The sequence below is a fragment of the Choloepus didactylus genome, chromosome 14 (assembly GCF_015220235.1).
Source record: "Choloepus didactylus isolate mChoDid1 chromosome 14, mChoDid1.pri, whole genome shotgun sequence".
In the NCBI taxonomy this organism is placed as follows: Eukaryota; Metazoa; Chordata; class Mammalia; order Pilosa; family Megalonychidae; genus Choloepus; species Choloepus didactylus.
The window spans coordinates 9,947,310-9,969,743 of NC_051320.1; the positions used below are offsets into that span (position 1 = coordinate 9,947,310).

At 39.9% G+C, this 22,434-nt stretch overlaps 1 protein-coding gene and 1 pseudogene across 1 annotated transcript; one reads left to right on the forward strand and one right to left on the reverse strand.

Moving 5' to 3' along the window:
* Positions 1 to 13,201: 13,201 nt before the first annotated feature.
* On the reverse strand, positions 13,202 to 13,930 carry LOC119509607 (annotated as a pseudogene).
* A 7,015-nt stretch (positions 13,931 to 20,945) lies between these two features.
* Positions 20,946 to 22,207, forward strand: NPBWR1 (neuropeptides B and W receptor 1). Its single transcript, XM_037803573.1, has 2 exons — positions 20,946 to 20,997; positions 21,123 to 22,207. Exons 1-2 carry the CDS (start codon positions 20,946 to 20,948, stop codon positions 22,205 to 22,207), a joined length of 1,137 nt encoding a protein of 378 aa, XP_037659501.1.
* The last annotated feature ends 227 nt before the right edge of the window (positions 22,208 to 22,434 follow it).

The window sequence follows — 22,434 nt, forward strand, 5'->3', positions numbered from 1 at the left end:
TTTTGAATATCCCTTCTGCCTCTTTCTCTTTACTTTTGTTTCTAGGACTCCCATTACACGTACATTGGCATGCTTGATGGTGTTCCTTAAGTCTCTTCACCTCTGTTCACTTTTTCTCATTCTTTTTTCTTTCCAATAATCAACTTGAATCCTTTCACTTGTCATGTCCCTAAGATCACTGTTTCTTTCTTCTACCAGCTCCAATCTGCTGTTGAAACAAACCCCCTAGGGAAATTTTCATTTCAGTTATTTTGGTCTTCAACTCCAATATTTCCGTTTGGTTCCTTTTTAAAAGTTCTCTTTACTGAGATTCTCATATTGTTCATTCATTGATTTCCTGATATCTTTTAGTTCTTACTCTCTGTTTTCCTTTATCTCCCTGAGTATAAGAATCATATTTTTAAATTATTTATCTGGTAGGTCTAAATTCTTGTCTTTGTGGTTTCTGGTTTTTAATCTGTTCATTTGGATGGGTCATCTTTTCATGTTTATTTGTTTATCTTGTTCTCTCTTTTTTGCACACAGTACATTTTAATATTTTAAAGTGTTAACACTGGGGTTGAGTCCTTGAACTGCCCATTCCTTCCTAAGTTGTATCCAGCTAGTGCTATGACAGAGATTTCCTTGAGAGTCAGGAGCTGACAAAAGCAAGAACAAAAAAAACAGTGTAAAAATTACCTTTCACAGTTCTTGCAAATTGGCTCTGTGTTGTTGGCTGTTGCTATCTTTCAGAGTTTATCTCTCTGGTCAAAAAATCACCCCAAAGGGAATATGAAGCACAGAGTCTTCTCTGTCTTTTCTGAGCCTGGCTCATGTCCTGGTCTTGGGCTTGCTTATGGCCTTAGGAATTCTCCCATTTACAGGAATCCAAATGCCACCTCTACTCCCTATGAAAAAGAACCCTTCCCATGCTCTATTGTATGCTTAAAGCAGGCAATCCTCTGCCCCAGGCTGCTTTGTCCTAATTATTTTCTTATGCTGCATTAGCTGCCTGCCAGCTGCCTCTGCCTGGGAGGACAAGCCCGAGATGAGTTTCCTGTTTTGGTCCTTCAGTCTGCCACCTGCTACATTGACACTGACATACAGGCACCCCGTACGAGAATAGGGGTTAGCTGCTCCCTATGGAGCAGGACCCCACACTGGCAGCAGGCAGGCTCTACACCACACTGGGGCTCCACACACTTCTTCCATTTTAAAAGCTGCTTTTCCTTGATTCAGCCTTTGCCCAGCTACTGCAACTCTTTGACTATTTTTCCCAAGTTTTGAGGAAGATGTTTCTGCCAGTTTTTGCTTATTGCTCAAAATTTTTTAGGGGAACAGTTCCCTGGAATGTCTTGTGCCACTGCCTTGCTCAACTGGAAGCCCCTTTCTCTATGGGTTTAGCAATTTTTATTCTGCATACTGATTTGTTGGCTTATTAGTCTAAATTTTGAACTTCAAGGTTTTCTCTTTTAATGTGTGTGTGTGTGTGTTTTATCCTGCAGACTCAAAATTGTCAGAAAGGCTAAATTTAATTACCCTCATGAGTTGGACAGGTACTTTAGAAGAAGCTATGTGATTAAATTTTTACTATTATTATTACTATTTTACTATTTAATTCAGCAACCATGAATTTGCAAGATTCTGAGTATACTTTGATGCAATATTCCTCTTGAGCTCTCAGCACATTTTCCTCAGTGAGAAGTTAAAAAGATTGCCTCTTAATTCTTTTCTGATTCTCATTAACACTGATCTAAAGTACTTTCTATCACTGTGTAAAATCTCCAGCAACATATTAAAAAAAAAAAAAAAAAAAAGCAGGGTGGGGGTCAACTAAATTCTGAATTCCTTCACATAGAATATTATGCATCCATTAGAAGTTATAATAATGAAAAATATACAGCAACATGGAAAATTATCATATAATATTAAGAGAAAACATTAAAATAGAAAACCTTGATGTATTTATCATTATATGAGCATTCATTTTTGTAAAAATCAATGCACGTTTGTAAAGTGCTAATTTGTTCACATGAGGTAATTAAATAGGAGAATTTTATCACCAAAATGCAAAATTTGTTCTTTAATACATGATTTTTCATGAAGTGACTCTTGTATCATGCTACCAAATAACCCAAAGTAAATGGAAGAAAATGCCAGCCAGCAGAATGAAGGAGTCCTGGAAGTAACATATAAAACACAAAATCATCATCTTTTCTTTCCTATCCCACTTTGACAAACATGTGATGCTCTTCAGGGAGTATATAGGGCTATTTTCCTGAATTTGTGCTTTGCTTAATGAGAATATTTAATACAACATATGGAACATTAGCAAGCTTAAGGTTGTAAGAATCCAATCAGTGGATGAAAAAGCAGATTAAATGTTGAGAAACTGTATCACTCAGGGTTCAATCAGGATAGAATCCACAGCCATAAGTCAAATAGAGAAAAATCAGTATTAAGATTTATTAACTAGAAAAATATGGTCACTAACTAAAAAGGTAAGAGGACCCTCAGGAATACAGAAATAGAAAATTAAGAAAGGAAGCCTAAGAGGGATTAAATAAGGAAAAAGCTAACAACTTGGAAGAGGGCCCCTCTCAAGGCTGTATTCAGACCTCATTAGCTAAGAAGTGGCTGCCTCAAGTACAGCAGCCTTCAGTGATGAAAATGCTCACTGGAGAGCACAGGCTGCAGCTGATCCGCAGGAAGTGAACTCCTGGTGGCAGAGAAACTCAGTGGAAGGTGCTCACAGACAAGAGATGGCCTTATGGATCACCAAAATGAGTGTGGCAGCCGCACCAGGGAAAAACAACCTAGTAGAACCTGAAAGAAAAGTCCTTTCTTGCCATGGCCTTCTATTGACAAAGCCTAACATTGTGTCATCAGGCAAAGGAGAAATATTTACAGGGTCCAGTTATAATATCACAACAAAGCAGGGCAAAGAAGAGGAGATCTGATGCTGAGAGGCAATGAATCGATAACTGGCACCATCTACCTTGGTTATTCAAAAGCTGTATGCACCCTTCTTCCTACCTGTAAACTTCCAAACAACAGTTAAACACCTTTATGTTTTCACCTAACAAGATGTAAGTTCTTTCTCTTCCTCTCAAATGAGAACAAACACAGTTCCACTAGTCTTTGTATCTCTTATTGACCGTATTCAGTCGTTCCACTGAAAATTCTGTTACTTAAAGGTGAATTTTTACAGTTAACCTCCGTTGAGGATGAATCTTTTTCTCCTCCATGATGGAAGAGGTCTGATGTAATCAACCTGCAACCAGGTAGCTGGTTGTTCCTCATGGAGAATTGGGCCATTTTGGAGGCCAAGCATTTGTCCCTGCTGTCAGCAGCTTAGGCACTCAGGAGTCAAGGTGTGTATGTCAGCCTTGGCATGGAGAAGCCCATATTGTTTTCTCCAGCAAGGCCTCTATCTCAATCACCAAGGCCACTCTGCTCATGGGTCCATGAAGAAGTATTGTGGTGCTGGGGAAAGAGCTGACTGACATGCACAGACCACATCATTTGTCCACCCGTCTATTGCCAGCCTCCTCTACAAAGGCAGGCAGTGGAAGACATCATGGTAGGCAGCCTTCTAAGATGACTCTTGTTGATCCCTGCCACCTGGCATTCATGGCTTGTGTAGTCCCCACCCCCTGAGTGTGAGCTGGACCTGGTGACATGCACCTAGCAAATAAACATGGAAAAAGTGTTGGTGCATGTTTTGGTTTGCTAAAGCTGCTGGAATGCAACATACCAGAAATGGGTTGGCTTTTACAGTGGAGAGTTACTAACTCACAATTTACAGTTCTTAGGTCATGAAAATGTCCAACTCAAGGCATCAACAGGATGATACCTGGACTCTGAATACAGACTGCTGGCATCCGGGACACCTCTGTCACATGGGAAGGCACATGGCTGGCGTTTGCTGGTCCTTTGCTCCCAGGTTTCATTGCCTTCAGCTTCTGATTCCAGTGCCTTCCTCTCTGAGCTTCTGTGGGTCCTCTTGTAGCTTCTCTTGGGCTTTTCTTTATGAGCGTATCAGAATTTCATCTCTCTGCTTTGGTATGTGTTTTATCCCTTCATAAAGGACTCCAGTAAAAGGATTAAGACCCACCTTGAATGGGATGGGTCACATCTCAGTTGCATAACCTAACCAAAAGGTCCCAGCTACAACAGGTCTGTACCCATAGGAATAAATTCAAAGGACATGGCCTTTTTTGGGGTACACAACAGCTTCCAAACCACCAAAGTATATCATGTCCAAGACCAGCTTATTAAACACTGTGATTTCTGTCTTGCTGGTATTCTCTCTGCCTCTTCCTCCATGCTTGCCCAGAAGGGTGGGGCTTCCTCTAAGGAAATGAAGACAAACAGCTCTTGAGAAACTGAATTCTGCCAACAATCAGGTGAGTGAGCCCGAGTGGATCCTTCCCCGTCAACACTTCGTTTGAGACAAAGCCCTGGCCGGCGCCCTGATTACAGCCTTGTCTTGGGAGAGACCGAGAAGCAGAGGATGCAGCTAAGCCATTACTTGATTGTTTTAAGCCACTAAATTGGGGTGAGGGGTTAATTTGTTTCACAGCAATAGGTAACTACTACTGACATGAACATCTTCACTGTCTAAGCTTATTTTGAGAGATGGCTGAGAAATAAGAGAGCTAGGATTAAATTTCACTATCATATTTTAAGGGCTTACTACTTGACCATGATTTATGTTATGGGATAAAAATAGTCACTTTATCTCTAAAAAGCTTATTTATACCAGGATCAAAAATCTAATTCTCTGGCACTATACAGATGGACATGCTTTTGATTCCTTTACCTGCTAATTTGCTTTCTGAGATATGTAATTAATGCTACCAAGCATTGATCTCTGACAGGTTACTTTATCCATTCCCATATCTTTGGGTATTGCCTACAGGAGGAGATCCTCCAAATCTTTATCTTCTCTTCAGAACTCTCTTCTAACCTTCAGGCTCAAATTTCCAATCTTCTTTTGAAAACTTCACCGGGAACTTCCCCATCACAAATTTAACAAGTACAAAGTAATAGACTTCTCACTTCTGCACACCATCTACCCACTATCCACTCCCTTCATCTTCCAGCTCTTTCTGGTCACATAGTTCCTTTCTTTCTCTTTTTTCCTATCATTAATAAATAGCACCATCGTCCTCCTGGTCCTTTAGTGCAGAAATGTCAAAATTACTCTTTCATCCTGCATATGTGATCAGTCATCAGGTTGGAATGGAAGGAGAATCAATAAATCTTTACTATTGATATTCTACTTCAAGCTTTGGTTCTGACCCACTCATCTTTCTCTTAGATGAGTACAATTGTCCCCATCTCTGAATTCATCCTTCTTACAACTCCTAGAGCTATTTTTTTAAACCAGGTTTGTTCAGTAGGCTCCCACAACCCATTAGCTTCAATTCAAACACCCCAGCATTGCAAATTCAAGGCTGCCTATGAACTTCCAGTCTCATTCCAGTCTCTTCTCCTACTGCATTGATCATGGACCCAAGTCCCAACATCAGTGGGCTGATCACTGCTTGCAGAAAACTGTGCATCCTTATGACTTCATTCCTTCGCTGATGCTCTCCCTTAACTGGACTGTCTTTATCCTCATTTTATACATGCTTCAAAGACTAGCTAAAATGCTACCTCCTCAATGAAGCCTTCCTTAAATTCCCCCGATTGGCCAGAAAAATCCCTTTTAATGGACTTCTATGAACAGTACTTTGCCTTTATTATAGCAGTTTATTCTGCTTTGCATTTTCTAAAGTATGTTCTGAAGAAAACCAGGCCCTTGAAAGCATCTGTATAAAGAAGAGTTCTCAGGTAAAGTAAGTCTAGAAAATGTTGCCTGCTGTTACTTGTCTTGGAGTTTCCTGATAAATATGAACACACTGAACATTCTGAGAGAACCTGCATAACAAACTGACTCAGGCTTAATTTATCCATTCCCATATCTTTGTGTATTGCCAACAGGAGAAGAAAACTGTTTTACAGTTTTCCCCTTTTCGTCTCCTATTACCTTGTCCTATACAACACCTGCTTTCTCTCTATCACACTTCTTGATACCTTATTCCTTGCTTACGTGTTATAGGTGTTTGATGATTGCTGGATGTGCTCCACCTTCCTTCATAGACAAGACAGTGATTCTCAAAAAAAAAAAAAAAAGAAAAAAGGCATTGGTGATATCTTCCTCTAGACAGCTCTGCTAGAACTTTAACCAGGCCATTGGGAACTAAAGGAATAAAGTATCAAACCACCACCCGAGGGAGCTGACTGAGAAATGAGAACTGCTTGAGGCTCCTATTAGCCGAAGAAATGAGGAAGATGAATCAATTATACCTCTGGATTTTCAACGGGACCATTATAAACTCCTGCAAGTATTCTCACTGGTTTGATGAAATAGACATACAATTGATAAGAAACCCAATATTCAAATTAAATAGAGTATTAGAATATTCAAATTAAAATAGAGTATTAGAATATTCAAATTAATTTGAATATTCAAATTTAAAATAGAGTATTAGTTCTACAGAATCTTTATTGATGAGCAGTATTAGTTCTACTGAATCTTTATTGATGAGCAGCCCTATCAGAGGAGCATTGAATGTCCAAAGACAGTCCAGTCACATACCAACTTGTAATTATAGAGAATCTGTCCTGTCTTGGTTGGCAGTTGCATAGTACACGTAGGTACTATATTCTAGGAGTTTAATTCTACTGTTATGTGAGTCTGTGAGCTACTAATCTACCTTCTAATATGGGTAGAGGAACTCAGTTTCTTCCCAAAATATGATGAATAAACTCAATGACCACTTTGCTCTGATCATGTTTTCCTTCAGTACATCCCTCAGAAGTACAGCGTGCAGAAATCAGAAAGTACTGTCAGCTGTTCAGTGCCATCCAAAGCATTTCATTTTGAAACAGTAATAACCAAGCTGCTCTAAGTGGCTTTATTCCCCCTACAAATGAACACAGATAAATGTTGCAACTTCTTTATTATGTGAAATGTCTTCCAAAGAACATCTGTGTAAACAAAGCAGCATTATGCATAACTTTTGCCCTGTCACTTTGGGGCCAACAGTATCTTCATTTCCTGTTTCTCGAGTCTTAATGATGTTCTCTGCAAACAGGGTTCCAACGTGAAGACGTATTTAGTGGTATTTTGACCAATTTGTGTTCATCATTTTGTCTTTCTAAGCTGTAAAAATAAACTAGTATCAGAGTTGTTTCTTTCCTCTTTTTCACTCTCAAACTTACACTCTCTAAGTGAAACATGATTTATTAATATTAGAGAAAAATAACTGTTGACAATATGGAACTAATTTCTCAAAAATATCAAAAGCAGAAACAAATTCATGAAGGCTGGAAAAGATCATTTCTTTATAATTGAGAAGCTTTTTCATGCTGACACTTTTGGCTGAAGTTTGCTATTGGGTTCAAAATGTTACGGTGAACATAGGAGATTAGCTATCAATAGGACTGTCAAACTTCTCAAGGAAGGCATCTGATCGGCTGATTACTTAATGGACTTCTCTTTCGTTGGGCTCTCATAAAAGAAATGGTTTAGATTCTAATGAAAATTGCAACAACTACACAGGAGTGTTTTATATTTGAACCTGAATGCTGACTTGGCCGTGAAATGGAAGATAATAAAGCAATGAGAGAGATTTAACTTGGACAATTCTTGATTGATCATTTAATTTAAGACATTTCTGTTAGAATTTATTCCTTGGTTTATAATCCCAGTATAGTAAAATCAATGGGAAAAAATGACAACATCAATGGTCTGCCCTGTCTTCTCATACATCTCCGTATAAATTCACCGTATTTTATAACAACTCATTAACTTAATCACACTTACACATTTCTACAAAGGGTTTTCAATTGTGTTTTACTGTGCATTTTCCATGAAGCAGAACTTCAATGCCTTGACAAAATGTCTGTATTGGACTTGAAATGTACTGCTTTTCCTGAATTTTCCTATAAGCATTACTATAAACAGTCTTCTAATATTGTGGCAGGTTAGATGCAGGAAAAACATCTTGCAAACCCAGAAGCACCTTTTGGACTCAGTGCAGGGAGAGTTTGTCTCTGGTGAGGTTAGGCCCCTGAAACTGGAGGAGGTAGAACAAAGTAAGGTACATTGTTCAACCACACGGCATGGACCAATCGCAATAACCCATTCACAATCCCTGGTGTGAATGTTAATTCAGCCTATTGCAATAGTTTACTTACAAACCTTGGGTTGCACGTTTATTAACCAATCACAAGAATGTATAGACAACCAAAGCAATAGCCTACTTACACTGCTTAATTGGAATGATTACTCACCAATCACAATGTGCCAAATATACTAATGTCTCACACCCCATCTCCCTTTGTTTGATTTGATTAAAAAAACCCTTGTGCCCAACCAGGTGCTGTGTGTGTCTGTCCTGAGCACACCTGGAGCTCAGCCCTTAGAGCGTGTGCTTTCACTTTTCTCATAAACTTTTCTCGGTGGCTTATACCTACGCATCTCATCCTTGAATTCCTTCTTGCAATAAAACCCTGAGCCTGGAAGGGAGTTCCAGTAACATCTTTCTCAGCGAAAGGGAGCTCCGCTAGCAGCGTGGCCTGCCTATGTCTCCTAAAATCAGTAGTCATCAAACACAGCATATCTAGGTAAAGGGTAAAATCCACAGCTGGACTCAGTGCTTTACTTCTGTGTATGAAGGAACAGCAGGGCAAAGATAATTCTCATTGAATCTTCCCCCAAAAACAGCGTGGCAGATTGACTGGAGATGAAAGGCACACTTTCCAGTTCTGGGTCTAACACTAACATGTTACTCTGGAAAAGTCATTCAAGCTTGTCTCCGTTTCTCCTAAGATTAATAAGACCAAACATTTATTGAATGCTTAGTATTTCCAAAGCACTATTCTGAACATTTTACATATATTATTTTTAAATCCTCAGAGTAACCTGTGAGGTGAAAAACCCGAGGTCAAAGTGGTTAAGTAATTTATGCAGGATTTCTCAGCTAGTAAATGGTGAAGAAAAACTTTAAATCCCTACCTATCAACCAAGGGAAAAAAAACTACATTATGGCCAGACAGAAGAGTATCCTAGGCAGATAAGTAGGTGCAAAGGCCTGGGGGCAGAAATAAGTTTTAAATTTTTGAAGTACAGAAAAAAGGACAATATAGAAATTCACTTTTGTTAAGCAAGGGGGGAAATGGTAGAAGATAAGATTGCAAGGGGAAACACGGTAGAAGATAAAATTGCTATGAGCATTGGTGCAGGCATATGTTTCCTTTTCTTTTAAAGAAACGTCTAGGAGTAGAAGAGCTGGATCACATGGTTGATGTATATTTAACCTTTTAAGAAACCACCAAACTGTTTTCCAAAGTATCAGTACCATTTTGCATTCCTACCAGCAGTTTACTAGAGTTCAGTTTCCCCCATCTTGCCAATGCTTGGTGTCATCAGCCTTTTTAATTTTAGCCATTGTAATAGGTATTTTAGTATCTTGTAGAGGTTTAAATTTGCCTGATGATCAATGATATTGAGTATCTTTTCATGTGCTTATTTGCCATCCAGTTATCTTCTTTGGTGAAGCATCCATTTAAATGTTTTGCCCATTGTTTTTTACTTGGGTTGTTTGTTTTTGTATCGTTAAGTTTTGAGATTTCTTTACATATTCTGGATAAAAATCCTTTATCATATATTAGGTTTACAAATATTTTCTCCCAGTCTGTTGCTTATTTTTTCATTCTGTTTAAAAGTGTTATTATGTTTGGATTTTTTTTTTTTTTTGGAAGAGCAAAGGTTTTAGTTTTGATGAAGTCCAATTTATCAATTTTTTCTTTTATGGATTGTGCTTTTTGGTATTGCATCTAAGAAATCAGCCTAAGCTAAGGTCACAAAGATTTTTTTCTGTTTTCATCTTGTATAATTTTAGATTTTTACATTTAAGTCTATGGTTCATTTTAAAGTTAATTTTTATATATAGTACAAAATATGGATTAAAGTGCATTGTTTTTTGCAAATTCATATCCAAATGTTCCAGCATAATTTGTTAAAAAGACTATCCATTTCCCACTGAATTACCTTTAATTTTTGTTGAAAAGCAGTTGTCAATGGGTTTATTTTGAATTCTCCATTCTGTTCTATTGATCTATTTATTTTACACCAATACCATGCTGCCTTGGTTACTGTAGATTTATAATAGTTTTTGAAATCTGGTAGTGTTAGTCTCCAATTTTATTCTTTTTTTTTTTTTTTTTTTGGTCCTTTACCTTTCCAACGAATTTTAAAATCAGGATGTCAATTTCTACACCCCCCCCAAAAAAAAAGTCTGCTAAGATCTTGAGCAAGATTGTATTGATTCTATAAATCAATTTGGGATGAACTGACATTTTAAAAGTATTGAGTCTTTATACCCAGGGACACGACATATTTCTCCATTTATTTAGGTCTTCTTTAATTTCTTTAGGCCATATGCTGTAATTTTCAGTGTACAGGTCTTTTACATCTTTTCTCAGGTTTTCTCCTAGTTCATATTGTTTAATGCTCTTGAAAATGGCATTTTGAAAATTCATTTTCTGATCATGCATTGTTAATATATAGAAATGCAATTGATTTTAAAAATTTACCTTGTATCCCACAAACTTGCTAAAAACACTTATTAGTTCTAGTAGCAAATGTGAAGTTTCCATTGGAGTTTCTTCATAAACAATTAAGGTATCTCCAAATGAAGCCAGTTTTGCTTCTTTATTCTCAATCTGAATGTCTTTTATGTCTTCTTTCCTTATTGCACCAACTAAAACAGCCTGTAAAATGTTGAATAGAAGCATTGAGAAAAGACATCCTTGTCTTGTTGCTGATTTTAGGGAGAAAGCCTTCAGTCTCTTCCCCGGTAAGTATAGTGTTAACTATCGGGTTTTGAAAATGTCCTTTATTAGGTTGAGAAAGTTCACTTATATTCCTACTTTGCTGAGTAATTTTATCTGAAACGGATTATGAATTGTGTCCAATGCTTTTTCTGCATTTATTGAGATGGCTTTGCTTTTATTTGTTGCTTTATAATGTTGTAAATTGCATTGATTGATTGATTTTAGAATGTTATACCAACTTTGCATTCTAAGAATAAATGCATTTGGTCTGAAGTATTATTCTTTTGTATAGTGTTGGATTCAATTAGCTAAAATCCTGTTTAGAATTTTGTATCTATATTCCTGTGGGATATTGGTCTGTATTTTGTTTTCTTGTAATGTCTTTGGCTAGTTTTGGAAATGCTTACCTCAGAGACAGTTAGGAGGTAGTAGTTCCTTTTTAATTATCTGGAATGATTTGTGTAAGTTTACTATCCATAATATCTGTAGACTCTTTAGGGCTATCACTTCTCTAATTTCTACCATTGGGAAATTGTGTCAACATCTTTCATTTATGACAGTTTGCCTAGAGGTTTATCATCTTAAAGAACCAGTTTTGGTTTAATTAATTTTCTCTATTGTTCTTTGCTGTTGTTTTCTATTCTATTATCCTCCACTCTGATCTTTATTTTCTTTCTTTTACATACACAGAGTTTAATTTTCTTCTTTTTCTACTTTCTTAAGGTGGAAGATGAGGCCATTGAATTAAGAACTTTCTTCTTTTTGATTGTAGTATTTAGTACTATAAATTTCTACCTATTACTGCTTTAGCATCATCCCACAAATTTTGGCATATTATGTTTTCATTTTCATTCAAAAGTATTTCAAAAACACTTTCTAATTTCCCCTTTGATTTCTTCTTTGATCGATGAGGTACTCAGAAGTATGTCATTTACTTTCCAAATGTTTGAGGATTTTTGAGATATATTTCTGTTACTGGTTTTGAATATAATTCCGTTGTGGTCAGAGAATATACTTGCTATTTTTTTTTCCTGTTTGGCCCATCTGCTTATTGTTTCCTTTTTATTATTTTCTGTTTCTTCCTTCCTTTGGATTATCTCATTATTTTAGACACAATTCTTTTTTTGAAGTTTCTTAGATTTTTATTTACTCCATTTTACAATATATTATTCTACACATGATAGGGCCTTTGCCAGACAGAGGGAGGGTGATTGGCAAACCCTCCTTTGTTATATAATCATAGCCCTTATATTCATAATATAAGTGTAGCCTATAGGAGTGTGGGAAAGGAAGGGAATGGACAGCACATGTGAGTCACTGCTCTCTATTAGTATTAGAGGATCAAACAAGTGCAAGATAGAATCTACCTGAAAGGAACCCTGGGCCAACAAAAAACCTTTTCCCCCATTCTGAGAAAATTAAAAAATCTACCTACATATGATAATAAGAATGCTTTACCCTAGTGAGTTAGAGGGCTCAGATGCTTGACATAACATTTCAGTACAAGGGCCAGAAAATTATGGTCCCCAGGCCAAATCCAGCCATGGCCTGCAAGCAAAGAAGAATTATTACATTTTTAATTGGTTATATTTTAAATGGTGATATAAGGACATCCTACATCATATCCTAGATTCTGCCTCTTGACCCTTTAGAAAAGGTTTGCCAATGCTTGCCTTGTAAGATGTATAAGGGTTGGGTATCTACAGGAAATAAAAGTGGTTGAAGGTGATCTAAATAACAGCTAGTCCTTGAAGAGGGCTTATTACACTATCCAATTCACATTGTAATTTGTCTGTTATATTTTCTGCACAAGGAGTTGTGCTCCAGAGTGCTCTATTTATATAGATAAACTGTCAGTGGTACCTCTGGGGATTGTGTAACTGATGTCCATGAAATTAGACATAGCTTGTTAATCTCTTCATTTGTTTATTTTATTTATTTATTTATTTATTTATTTATTTATTTATGTAAACCACAGCTCCTAAGGACACCAAGATCGCATCAATATAAGGAAGAAAGAATTGTAAATGAAAGTTCAAAAAATAGAATGGACTATTGCTTTTTATTTTTTAAAACCAGTACTGAATTTTATAATGGAATGATTCATGTGAGTTTCTGATGGAAAACAGTAGAGCTTATTTACTTTCTTAACAAATAATGATTTTGCCTTTCAGTTCTGTCATTTATAATGTTGCCTGTGTTATCTGAGCTAGTGGGCTTCCTGGGGAAGTGTAGATTCTGGTAAACCCAGGTGAACTGTTCTTACTGAGCAATAAATCATTGGCAGTGAGGTAGGATAGAGGCAGTCCCGTGGATGCTGGTGGACAGGTTAGTCTTTAATGGCTGTGGTCCAGAGGGGCGGCTCATCAGTTTCCAGAGTCATACCCCAGATCCATCGTAGGTATTAGAAGTACTGACCAGTATTTCAGAACTAAGCACGTGATCGGTGAGGCTCCACTTTAGGCTGCTGTGCTAACCTGATTGCAAGGCTGTCCAACAGATATGAGGCTACACCAATCACCTTCCATTCCAGTGTTTACATGCACCTTGTGCTTTCCTGGTGTTGGAGCAGGTAGATGAGAGATTTCTCTTGAATTATTATAATTAGCAAAGGAGTGATATCAATTGTTTGAAACAGGGCTCACAGGTGCCATAGTCTGATCAAAACATCCACCAAGTCCTCCCAGTGTCACAATCATATCAACCATGGGTCTTTTTCTCCTGTGTTCTTTTGGAGCCCTTAGAGGCACTTGGTAAAGTCAGTGCGGTCTTGATCAGGAGTTGAAATCAGCTCACAACACTTAATACTATAGTACACTCTGACTTCAGGCCTAATAAAATAAAAATCTCCGTTGATGAATTCAGGCAAAAAGCTTTCCCACTCTCCTTTGATGATATCATATAAGTGGTTGGCACCTCCATCAGCACAGACTTTTAAAAGACCTTTGCTCCAAAGAAGACAAAAACAGTCATCCAAAGGCTGGTTCAGAATCAAAAGGCAGTACTTCAAATTTCCAGTGGGAAGTAGGGGTTCCAACAGGGTAAAGACATGCTCCATATTGGAATATTGGCCTACAATGGTGGGTGGATCCACCAGTGAAAGGAGTGCATGCTTGAGAGCCAGGGTGATCAGTGACAGGGTGATCAATGACTCAGAGCTTGGCTGAGCAGACTCTGGAGTGGACTATTGCTTTTAATACCATCCCTGAAAATTCAATACAAAGACATGCAGATGCATTCCTCATTTCAATTGGAAACATAAAAAAGCACAAGATCATTTACTACTGTTCCATCCCAGCTCTTGAAGGGCTTGGGTCAGCATAGCCTAAGACCATAAAACACACCAGGCACAGCACAAGACGTGGGTTTATTAAGACTTACGGACAGGAGAGTTCTTCCTGGCAATGGCTGGCTGGAAAATGGAATTCACATTCTACAAGGATGGGGAGTGGAAAGGGGAGCTTATAAGAGTTTAGGACAAAGACAGTACATAGGGTATGAGAACAGAGTTTCAGCAAAGCCTTGTGACACTTCAGGGGTCTGCAGGTTTGTTATCAACAGTGGTCAGGGGAGGGGAGTTTCAACGCTTTATTTCTGATTCCATCTACACACACTTTCTTCCTTGAGGAGGTCTGATGGCCTTCAATTTCTGTCCCGGTCACACAGGCGCCTCATTCCCAATTAGCGAGTGGGATCCTGGGTCCTGGGTCCCCACTACTACTTACTGTACTTTTTACATTATAAATAAAAGTGTTAAAGGAGTGTATTATGATTTTCAATGAAAATTAGAGTATAAATGAGGAAACAGGTACAGAGAGATTAAGAAGCTTGTCAAACCCAGGGGAGTGAATCTCCCTGGCAACATGGAATATGACTCCTGGGGAGGAATGTAGACCCGGCATCATGGGATGGAGAACATCTTCTTGACCAAAAGGGGGATGTGAAAGGAAATGAAATAAGCTTCAGTGGCAGAGAGATTCCGAAAGGAGCCGAGAGGTCACTCTGGTGGGCACTCTTAGGCACAATACAGACAACCCTTTTTAGGTTCTAAAGAATTGGGGTAGCTGGTGGTGGATACCTGAAACTATCAAACTACAACCCAGAACCCATGAGTCTTGAAGACAGTTGTATAAAAATGTAGTATATGAGGGGTGACAATGGGATTGGGAAAGCCATAAGGACCACACTCCCCTTGGTCTAGTTTATGGATGGATGAGTAGAAAAATAGGGGAAGGAAACAAACAAACAAACAGACAAAGGCACCCAGTGGTCTTTTTTACTTTAATTGCTCTTTTTCACTTTAATTATTATTCTTGTTATTTTTGTGTGTGTAGTAATGAAGGTGTCAGGGATTGATTTTGGCGATGAATGCACAACTATGGAATGGTACTGTGAACAATCGAATGTGCGATTTGTTTTGTATGACTGTGTGGTATGTGAATATATCTCAATAAAATGAATAATAAAAAAAAAAACAAGCTTGTCAAGGGTCACACAAATAGTACGTGTAACACACTAAGAGTCTGAGCTAAGGCAATTCGTCTTCAGAGTCCATGCATTTAACCACCATTAAACAATGCCACTGGGCCATGGTTATAAAACATAGAGCCTGGCACACAAATGGATAAAGAATTAGTAACTAGAAAGAGGCATTTCTGCAGGAGGCTAAATTCTTCTGTACTACCCTGTGGGTTCCTGGGGGTAAAGGGTAGGAGTGGGAAGTGGCTTTTCTACTTATTTTGAGAACTTTGTAATCTACTTAATGATCACTGAGATGTAAGAATTAACAAATCAAAAGGATTTTGTAACTGAAAGCCCAAATAATTGGCTTATTTTTCCCCATGACAAGTAACATAAGTTTTATATTTCCATTTTTTGATTTCTTCCTTCTATAAATTTCCTTCCAGCCCAAGGAAAAATAATTTTCAAAATTTATAGCAGCACCAAACTAAGAAACAGTGATTACTCTAGATTTTAATTTGCTTGGAACTCAGTCTTCAAATATCTGACTGCATATTCTTCAAAATAAGACTTAAATTTTTATTAATGAAAAACTATTCATTCAAACAGTACAAATTGCTATTGGAAATTTTGTATTTTTTATTAATATTATGAGTGTGCTTCAGGGTAACTAAGGTATGTTATATATATAAATGTATATTTTTACATATCTATTTAGTAGCCATTTAATTGTGATTATAACCATCCACAAGTGTTGGAGAAATATCTTTTCAATATATTCTTAATTCCTTCTCAATGATCAGTATCCCATGACCACAAAGTATTATTATGGTGCTTTTTATAAATATCATTTCTTACTATTATAAAAGTACATCTTCATAGTATAAAAAGGTTTTGGAAGTTCAGAAAAGTATAAATAAAATGAAAATCACAGCCATATCTATGTCCTACAGAAATATTTTTAATATTTTGATGTATATTCTCCCATAATTATACATAATTATTTTTGCGTATTTGGAAACATACATATAGACATATACTCTAGTTTTCAATTAGTATTGTATTGTATAGACAACTTTACACATTAACTTCTGCTTCTGGCTATAAGGAAGCAGCTTGTATCGTAAAACTTTCCTACTATGACCTAACATAAGAATTGGAAGAAGTAAAACTAAAACAAGTGTTTGAAGGCTCTGGAGAGCAATCAAGAAAACCAAGACTTGGGGGACCAGACCGAAGTATAGATGGTAAAAAAGGTGGGAAATATAGAAGACAGCATAAAATTCTAAGACCAATGTAATGGAGTCCCAGCAGGAGCAAAGAAAGAGAATGGGGCTGAAGTAGTACTTGAAAAGAAAATGGTTGAGAATTTTCTAAATTTGAAAAAAAAAAAAAAAAAATCAAGTCAAAGATTTAAGAAGCTCTACAAAACTTCATAGAAGGAAAATTACTCCCAGCTCATCATAGTTTAGCTTCTGAAACATAAAATCAAAGACATAATTCTAAATGTAGCCATAGCAAAAAGGCAAATTACCTTCAAAAGAGCTAGAATGAGACACACAACCACTTTTTCAGGAGAAACAATGGGAGTTAAAAGAAAATGGAATGTCATCTTTAAAGCATTGAAGGAAAACAACTGACAAACTAGAGTTTTATATACAGTGAAACATCCCTTAAAAAATTAGAGAGAGATAAATAAATCACAGACTAGAGCAGCATCAACGAGTTTGTCACCAGCAGAACTTCGCTTAACAAAATATTAGGAGTCTTCTTTAATTAAAAGGAAAAGGGTGCCAGATGGAAGCCTAGTTATCTGGTAAGGAATCAGGAGATCACAAGGAGAAATGTGTGAGTGAATATAAAGGTATATTGTTGCTCCAGTTTGCTAATGCTGCCTTTTTGCAAAACACCAAAAGTGGAACGGCTTTTATAAAGGGGGTTTATTTGGTTACACAGTTACAGTCTTAAGGCCATAGAGTGTCCAAGGTAACACATCAGCAATCGGGTACCTTCACTGGAGGATGGCCAATGGTGTCTGGAAAACCTCTGTTAGCTGGGAAGGCACGTGGCTGGCATCTGCTCCAAAGTTCTGGTTTCAAAATGGCTTTCTCCCAGGACATTCCTCTCTAGGCTGTAGTTCCTCAAGAATGTCACTCTCAGTTGCTCTTGAGGTGTTTGTCCCTTCTTAGCTTCTCCGGGGCAAGAGTCTGCTTTTAATGGCCGTCTTCAAACTGTCTCTCATCTGCAGCTCCTCTCTAGGCTCCTGTGCTTTCTTAAAAGTGCCCCGCTTGGCTGTAGCAGCTCGCTCTTTCTGTCTCAGCTTTTATAGGGCTTCAGTAAACTAATCAAAGCCCATGCTGAATGGGTGGGACCACACCTCCATGGAAATTATCCAGTGAAAGATCTCACCCATAGTTGAGTGATCACATCTCCATGGAAACATCTGATCAAAAGTCTCCAACCCAATCAACACCAATACATTTCCTGCCCACACAAGACTGCATCAAAGATAATGTCATTTTGGGGGACATAATACATCCAAACCAGCACAATTATCTATTTAAAACAATAACAATAATGCTTTGTGGGATTTTAAATATATGTGCATTTAGAATACATTTTAATGGTAGCACAAAAGAAGAGGGCAATAAATGGAATTTAAGTGTCTAAAAGTCTTTGCATTGTCTCGGAAGTTGTAAAAGTAACAATTTAAGGTAGATGTTAAAAAGTCAAGGATGCATATTGTAATCTCTAGGATACATCAGAAAGAATGATAAAATCATATAAAACTAATTAATGGGGTAGGGGAAATTGAATAATGATAAAATTTAAACATAATCCAAAAGAATGCAGGAAAGGAAAGAGGGATTGGAAATAAGACAGGAGAAATGGAGAACAAGTAGTAATAGAGTAGATGCATACCCAAATATTATCTGTAATTACATTTAACATATTATAAGTGAAATGCTCCAATTCAAAGACAAATATCATTAGACTAGATTAAAAAATTTATAATTAAATATGAGGACATGGAAAGGTTTGAAGTGAAAGGATTTTTTTTAAAAAGATATTCCACGACAATATTAAGGTAAACACAATTGATATTGATGAATCAATACCAAAGAAAGGCATTTATAGCAAGAAGTAGCACTCAGGGTAAACAGGGATATTTTTATAAACATAAAAGAGATCAGTTCAACAGGAAAATATAACAATCTTAAATTTGTGTGAACCTAGAAAAACAGCATCAGATAACATAGCAAAAATTGAGAGAACTAAAATATGTGGACAAATTCAGTGTCACTGATTGAGGTTTTAAGCATCTCTCCCTCAATAACTGGTAAAACAATCAGATAAATTTTGTTGCCATTGTTAGATCCCAGAAGAAGAAACTTAACATGTAGAAGGAGTTTCAAACCCAGGGGCCCTGAAGCTTATCTCAAAGAAAACAGGTGCCCCATAAACTAAAGAATGGGGCCGTTCAAGGCTGGTCAAGGCTGTCTCAGTCACAGTGGTGTCTCAAAGGCGGGTAAGGCAAGATCAGATGTACCCGTAAAAATAAACAACCAAAAAGGCCTGCTCTCCCTAGTTAGATAATGCAGCTGCTTTCCTAAAAAGAATATTGTCTCAGAATTCTACCAACCAATCAGCCCACAACTAGATAGGCACTCACCCAATCGAGGCACAGAACATCACAGCGGACACCCTACCCAACATGGGTTCCTTTTTTCGTTAAAGAATGCTGCTCTCAGATAGAGAGCGGGAGCCATTATCTTTTTCTTTTCTGCTGGCTCCCACCTGCTTTCTTTCTCTAATAAATCTTAAACTTTATACTTAAACTTTGACTCGCTGCGTTGTGTGAATTCTTGAACAGCTCCGAACCTAACAGCCATATATAAAGTTTTGCACCATGCAGAACACATTCTACTCAAGTGTACATGGAACAATTAGAAAGATAACTATATATTGGGCAACAAGTTTCAACAAATGACAAAAATTTGAAATAATATTATGTCCTCCGTCCACAGTGAGCTAGAAATCAATCATCAAAAAGCTAGAAAATCTCCAAATGTTTGAAAATTAAGCAACTAAATACATTTAGGTGCACACACACACACGTTTTGTTTCACTTAACATTATATGGTGTTTTTCCATATACTTTTCCATCTGGACACAGCCTAAGACTCTCCTGTCATCTCCTTCCCACAAAGCATGAGATGGAAGGGCAGCCAAATTTACGTAGATCTTAATAAAAACAGGGTAAAGGAAAGGCGTTGTAGTTCTGCTCTACAGGTTTCTTTTCCTGGCTACTTCTAGTCTCTCTCAGATCTCAGGCTCTTCCTTCGAAAATGCACCATAAGGGGCCAAAAAAAATGCAGTTTATTTGGGTTTTTGGATGCCCCTGTGGACAGTTATTAGAGGGAAGCAGGATAGAATCAGGTGTTTTAATAATTTGCTGGCTCTCCCAGAGGGAAGGTGGAGGAAGTAAACAGGAAATGGAAAGAACTAACATTTAGTTTATTTTATTCTGTCTTCAAAGCAGCTGGAGAGGAGACTAAAATTAATATCTTTGTATAGAAGAAGAAATCAAAATTCAGTGAGTTAGTGACACTATCTGGTCAGCACCGTGCTCCTGGCAACCACACTCTGGCCTGCAGTTCAGCGACTTGTTAGGCAGAGAATCAGGAAAACATGTCCACCAATTTGCAACATTCTATGACACATAAGTTGTCATGGTTCCCCAAAAGGCTTTCAGAAGCAGTTTATCTTTACTAGTCAAGCCATAGCTTGCATATATTTTTAGGAAGGATGAAAGTGTCTCAAGTTATGAACCATTATTTGACACCTGCAATCTTATAACTGTTCAGGCCAAACTATCAGCAAACGTGTGATACACATTTTAAAATTGCATTCACATTTTCCATCTGTGTAGCAATCGGGTATGTATGTAATTTCAGCTTTAAAAACGTTTCACCATTTGGGGTACGATGTTTAAAAAATGAAATGAGAGCCTCAACTGCATTCTTCTCTTGTTTAAATAGACCGATAAACCCTAACTTTGTATTTCTTAAATTCAATCCTTAAGAGAGCTTTTTCATTGTTTCAGATGGAGTGAGGTTACACCACGGTAAGGAAGGAAAAACCCTTATGTTTTGAGGAATGCTGTTCGCAGTCAGTTCCACCGCTACTCTCCTTGGGGTGGACACAGGCGGAGGTCAGCTCAGAGCAGTCGCGGCTGCGCCAACCCAGCTCCTCCAGGAGCGCGGGCGGGATCCGCGGAGGCGCGAGCAGTCGCCCCGAGCGCACGCGGGAGGCAGAAGCCAGGCGGGTGGCGTGTCCCTCGGCTGCGGGTGGCGTGTCTCTCCGCCACCGGCGGACTCCGCTCCTGACGCTGCAGGAAGGGCAGACGGTTTCCCTGGGCCAGCCAGGAAAATCCAAGATCGTTGCTAAGTTTGCTGTTCGCTAGGGCGCGCAGAACCCAGGGTGTCCGAAGCTTCCTGCCGCGAATTCGCTGGGGTGAACGGGTCTGCCAGGCGTGTCCCAAAGCCAGGGAAATAGGCTTGCATTTGTCGTAAAAAAGGTAAGGACTCATCTCTCTGGAACTTCGTTTGATGCATGCCACGGGTTGGAATGAGATTTCGACAGGTAGCCGAGAGCGTTCGGGTGGGGCGGGTTTGGGGTGACGCGCCCCTGCCCCGTTGGGGACGGCCCCTCTTCCCAAAGCTGCACGTCGATGAGCCTAACCTGTGCTTTCCATCCCACTTTCCAGCCTCCGGAGTGACCGCGAGGGGCGGACTGCGGGGTGGCGGGCAACGCGCCTCCGCGCGAAGGCTGGAGAAGCGCCGCGGGCGCAGCGGCAAGCACCCCGCTCAGGTTCCTACGCCGGGCTGCAACCGGGGGCCCGACGTCTACCCCCGGAGAGATGCCCAACGCGTCGTTCTCCCAGCCGAGCCCGGCCAACGCGTCGAGCCCGCAGCCACTGCCGCAGCCACTAGTCGTGGCGGTCCCCGTGGTGTATGCGGCCATCTGCGCCGTGGGACTGGCGGGCAACTCCGCGGTGCTGTACGTGCTGCTGCGGAGGCCGCGCATGAAGAGCGTCACCAACCTCTTCATCCTCAACCTGGCCATCGCCGACGAGCTCTTCACGCTCGTGCTCCCCATCAACATCGCCGACTTCCTGCTGCGCCAGTGGCCCTTCGGGGAGCTCATGTGCAAGCTGATGGTGGCCATCGACCAGTACAACACCTTCTCCAGCCTCTACTTCCTCACTGTCATGAGCGCCGACCGCTACCTGGTAGTGCTCGCCACGGCCGAGTCGCGCCAGCTGGCCTGCCGCACTTACGGCGCCGCGCGCGCGGTCAGCCTGGCCGTGTGGGGCTTCGCCACGCTCGTTGTGCTGCCCTTCGTCGTCTTCGCGCGGCTCGACGACGAGCAGGGCCGGCGCCAGTGCGTGCTGGTCTTCCCGCAGCCCGAGGTCGTCTGGTGGCGGGCCAGCCGCCTCTACACGCTGGTGCTGGGCTTCGCCATCCCGGTGTCCGCCATCTGCGGCCTCTACACCAGCCTGCTGTGCCGGCTGCGCGCCATACGCCTGGACAGCCAGGCCAAGGCCCTGGACCGCGCCAAGAAGCGGGTGACGGTGCTGGTGGCGGCTATCCTGGCCGTCTGCCTGCTCTGCTGGACGCCCTATCATCTGAGCACCGTGGTGGCGCTCACCACCGACCTGCCGCAGACGCCGCTCGTCGTGGCCCTCTCCTACTTCATCACCAGCCTCAGTTACGCCAACAGCTGTCTCAACCCCTTCCTCTACGCCTTCCTGGACGAGAACTTCCGCAGGAGCCTACGCCAGGTGCTGACCTGCCGCGCCTCGGCCTGAGCCCGCCGCCCTCCCCCTGCGGCCCGGGGTCCGGGGACGCCGGAGGGGCAGCGCCGCTCTCCAAAGCCCTGAGCTCCGAGCTCCAGAAGAACCGCACATCTCAGAGGGCGGTCCCCGACCTTGGAAACCTGCTGCAGGTGCACCCCAGACCTGGTGTATCAGAAACGGGGCTGAGTCCGCGCAGTATTTTAACAGGCCCTTCGGGGAGGCTGATACGGGCCATAGAT

Excerpts from the sequence above, each read along its gene's own strand:
- NPBWR1 (XM_037803573.1), top strand. The coding sequence starts at position 20,946 with ATGCATGCCACGGGTTGGAATGAGATTTCGACAGGTAGCCGAGAGCGT. Across the intron at positions 20,998-21,122 it reads AGGTAGCCGAGAGCGTTCGG|GGGCGGACTGCGGGGTGGCG; the intron begins GTGGGGCGGGTT and ends AGTGACCGCGAG.